The sequence below is a fragment of the Austrofundulus limnaeus genome, unplaced genomic scaffold (genome assembly GCF_001266775.1).
Source record: "Austrofundulus limnaeus strain Quisiro unplaced genomic scaffold, Austrofundulus_limnaeus-1.0 Scaffold350, whole genome shotgun sequence".
Lineage (NCBI taxonomy): Eukaryota > Metazoa > Chordata > Actinopteri > Cyprinodontiformes > Rivulidae > Austrofundulus > Austrofundulus limnaeus.
In genome coordinates this window covers 242,277-246,493 of record NW_013952752.1, presented here as the reverse complement: position 1 = coordinate 246,493, position 4,217 = coordinate 242,277, and the positions used below count along the sequence as shown (strand labels likewise).

At 36.9% G+C, this 4,217-nt stretch overlaps 1 protein-coding gene across 1 annotated transcript in view; it reads left to right on the top strand.

Moving 5' to 3' along the window:
* The window catches only part of il13ra1 (interleukin 13 receptor, alpha 1), a 35,639-nt gene that overhangs the window by 1,771 nt on the left and 29,651 nt on the right, over positions 1 to 4,217 (top strand). Inside the window, exons 3-4 of the mRNA XM_014022953.1 lie at positions 3,135 to 3,267; positions 3,403 to 3,502. Of these exons, the coding sequence (XP_013878407.1) occupies positions 3,135 to 3,267; positions 3,403 to 3,502 (233 nt within the window). The remainder of the gene's footprint in view (positions 1 to 3,134; positions 3,268 to 3,402; positions 3,503 to 4,217) is intronic.

The window sequence follows — 4,217 nt, the reverse complement described above, 5'->3', positions numbered from 1 at the left end:
ACATTGGTGAATGCCACAAATTCTCCTAAATCACTCGTACGCACAACTTAAGAACAAATCTGTGCGTACGAACGGTTCTTGCATGAGGCCCAATGTGAGGATATTTGCTCTGGACTTGAAATAAATGTGTAATAATCCACATGATGTGTCCCAAAGTATATAAAAAGTGTTCCAGAAACCATCCTCATTGTTTCTGCATTAAAAGAATTTACAGAAATTGAACATGTTCCTAAAATGCAGAGTGCTGAAGGATTTTGCTGACTAAGCTGAAACTGAGTTGGTAAGGCTAAAAGCAGCAGAACGAAAACCCAACAGTTGATCAGATGCAGATTCGACACCTAGTGTCATTTTCTGAACATTTCATTGAGCTGATTTGTGAGAAAGCTTGATACCTGACATTGTCCACAGTTGCAAAGTTTGAAACCCCTCACTGAGTGTGATCACTTTCAAATCCTACTAAACCAAAAGGTCGTTCAGTATCTCCAACAGTTCTGTGTTCCTACATCTGGCCTCCATCTTGACTCGGGTAGATTCCTGAAACTAACCTAAATATAACTTCCTGAAAGTTTTCAGTAAAGTCTAGCCAGTGGTTCCTGAGATGGTTCAGATATTGTCCTCAAATCCTTTATTGGCAGTGGCTCCCAAAGGTGGGGTCGGGACCCACAGTGGGGTCCTGAAACATCAAGGTGGGGTCCTGAAAAGATTTTCTGAATTACACTAAAAATGACAACTAAGAATTTTTTTGCCTTTGTTGTTACAAAATAATAAGATTAGTGTACTTAAAATGGACAAAAATGACCTAATAAATAATGTTACTATGCTCTTGTTTATTTGACGTGAAAACAATGTTTATCAACCACAGATTGTAGTGTGAAGAGCTTTGAGTGACCTGGTTGGGTAGAAAAGCACTATATAAGTACAGTCCATTTACCCTTTAGTTGTCTCTAATTGTCTTTATTTGTGTAAGTAAAAATATCTTTAACAACTTGTTAGAATACACTAGAAATCAGGAAATAGCCTGTATTTTATTCAGAGATTTCTGGGGGAGGACCCCCAGACCCCCCTCCAGTGTGTCCTTTACACAAGCCTTCTGATCTCTGTTAGAGAGAATAAACACAGCTGTAGTGCTCCACTTGTGTGTCTCTGTATGAAACTATGGTTGATTGTCAAACTGTATTCTCAGTGAGTTTAAAGGACTGATACAGAACATGGTTTAATGAAGGTGAACATAATCTCAGTGAATATGGTTTGACTATTATTGCGTCACAAAAGAAACATTTGATGTTCATTTTATGATGTGTGCAAACAGTTAAACTGAGCACACGTCATGTACCAAATGTTTGTCTAAAGTTCAAGATTAAATGTTTTAAATCAAAATTTGCTCAAGTGTCATGGATCACAACATTAGTACACAAACCAGATGTAGCAAAACGTTTTAGATATTTGAACACAGGTAGGCCAAATGCATCAATTCAGCTGGTGAATGAGAGAACCATTGATCTTACTGTAGCTTAAAACCCTCTTTAAGCTTCTTTATTTAAAAGAATACCCCCTTTTTTCTTCTTTTTTCTTTTTTTGCTTATGCACCTCATGCACTGGCATGGCATGGATAGAGGCCCACTGACATCCAGAGTGTACAGGGCCCAAAATTTGGTGCTACACCCCTGGTCAGAGTGGACATTTTCCGCCTGCAATTTTTTCCCATGGTTTCCTTACGGTGTTATCACGAAGTGACGATGCGCGTTTTCTCAAGATAACGAGTTAATTTCCCGATGGTTTGCTTGAGATAATGAGTTATGGTTTTCCTGATGAAGTTTATCATGGTAAATGGACTGAACTTATGTAGCACTTTTAAGTCCCTTTTAAGACCCCAAAGCGCTTTACACTACAGACATTCACCCATTCACACACATTTTCAAGATGGGTGGTGACCATGGCGGACATTTTGAAGTCAGCCGTTTTGGATCCAACTTGAGTTTTTTCAATGGGAAGAAAGTCATGTGACACATCAGACTTACTGAGAATTTCACAAGAAAAACAATGGTATAGGGTTGGGCAATATTGGCAAATAAATTAATCACGATTAATTGTGGTATTTAGCCGATAACGATTAATTTGACGATTAATCCCCCGGAGTCCCTGGACACCCTTATGTCCTAGTCACATGATCAATTTATAGGGAGAAAATTTGCTCTTCGTAAAAATCTGTTCCAATTTGTGTCAAAATTACAGACTTCAGGCTATACATCAATCGTTAAATTGTGCTGATAGATAAATAAATTACACAACTTTTTAAAATGTTTGTTATATTTGAAGCAGAGAGGAGCACCAAGCGGTTAGTCTGCCWGGTGGCATTAATCGTATTAATCGTCAAGTGCCAAAAATTAATCGATTAATGTTTTTCTGACGATTAATTGCACACGATACGATTATGCCCAACCCTACAATGGTATGCTTATATACCACCCATCTTGAAAAGTTTCCCCCCTCCCAAGACTAATGTGCCACAAACAGGAAGTTAAAATCACCAGCCATTCCCATTTTATTTAAGTGTATCCATAGAAAAAGCCCACCCTGTACAATAGGTTGCCTTCAGGCCCAGGCTGCTCTTGCAGAAGAGACCTGTAAGCTCAGAGGGATTTGCCTAGTTAAATAAAGGTAAATCAATAAAATAAATAAAGTTAGCCTTTAGCTACTTTTAGGTAGCCTTTAACTGCATTTAGTTTTTATCTAACTTTTTGATGCTTTTAGCTTCTGGCAACCATATTACATTATTATTTTAGCTTTTAAAAAGCTTTTTTCGTGACTTTTAGCTCTTCAAGCCCATTGTTTGAAGCTGACTTTATGTTTTAATAAAATGGTTTTTGAATGTGATCAAACATGATGATTTCTTTAGCAGCAACACCACGATGTTCTTTCCTGCCTGATGTTAAAAGATCTGTAGTCAAAGTAGTTATCGAAATGTAAACACCAAACCACAATTTGACCATTAAGGATTTTTTGTGTGATTGAACTAAAACAAAGAACCAGTTGTTTCCAACAAGATCTAACAAATAAGAACAACATTGATATTTTGGCAAAGGTGAAACTTTTCTTTAGATATTTTCCTCACTTAGTTTTTTTCTCATTAATAGGAAATCGACAACACAACAACAAAAACCACTTATGAGGAGATAATGGAGGGAGGATTTCTGCATTACTCCATGAAAACTATCTGTAATGAAAGTGAAACCAGTGAACCGGTGGTCTTTGAAGTCACATACCCAGGTAGGCCGTTACTCTTTCTAAAAATTTTCTTCTGATCTTGAAGTAGGAATAATTTGCTGCAGAGAAATGTAAAAAATTGCTCTTTGGTGTTATTTAGATAAAACATGTTCATGTATGTGTTTGTGTTCCTCTCAGAGCTGGTGAAGAATTTGACGTGCTTCATCTATGAAACCAATAAGGTTAACTGTTCCTGGTTACCAGCCAGTAATGCTACAGATCTTCAGTTTTTCTATAGGTCTGTTCACTTATCCATTATGCATGTTGCARCTCGTACCATATATGTTTTGTTGTCTCAAACATAGTATATCACAATAGACTTGGTGTTATTACCAGTAAGAGTATTACACAGTGTAAGTTGCTGTTTTGCAAACTTCCTCATTTGATTGCACATCCATTTTAAAATTAAGAAGAAGTGATAAACTGAATTCATTAAAATTGGTTTTAGCTGCTGTTAGAGGCTGGAGGTGTAAACCAGCAGCTTTATCACAATACAATTTTATATTGATTTGTTTGGAGGGTGATGTTTCTCGATATCACAGAGTCTGTCATGATACAATTTCTATTCAGTTTACAAGTCCAGGATTAATATGATGATCATATGGTTTAATGTTTTTGTTTTACCTTGATATAATTGAATCGTTATTTACAGTATCGATGTGGTTCGATGTATTGTTAAACCCCTATTGGAGACGTGTGTTGTTGAGATCTAAGTTATGTTTTGAATTAGAACTAAAGAGCTGATGATGGTTTATAAGAGCTCGTGGATATGGTCACTTAAAAGGAAAGTTCAGGGGTCGGATTTATAAAACTGGCGTACGCACAATTTGAGCCCAGGGGTCAGATTTATAAAACTGGCGTACGCACAATTTGAGCCCAGAAACTTGCGTACGCCACTTTTTACGCAAAGGTTGTGATTTATAAAATCCAAACTTGACGTGAAAATGTGCGGT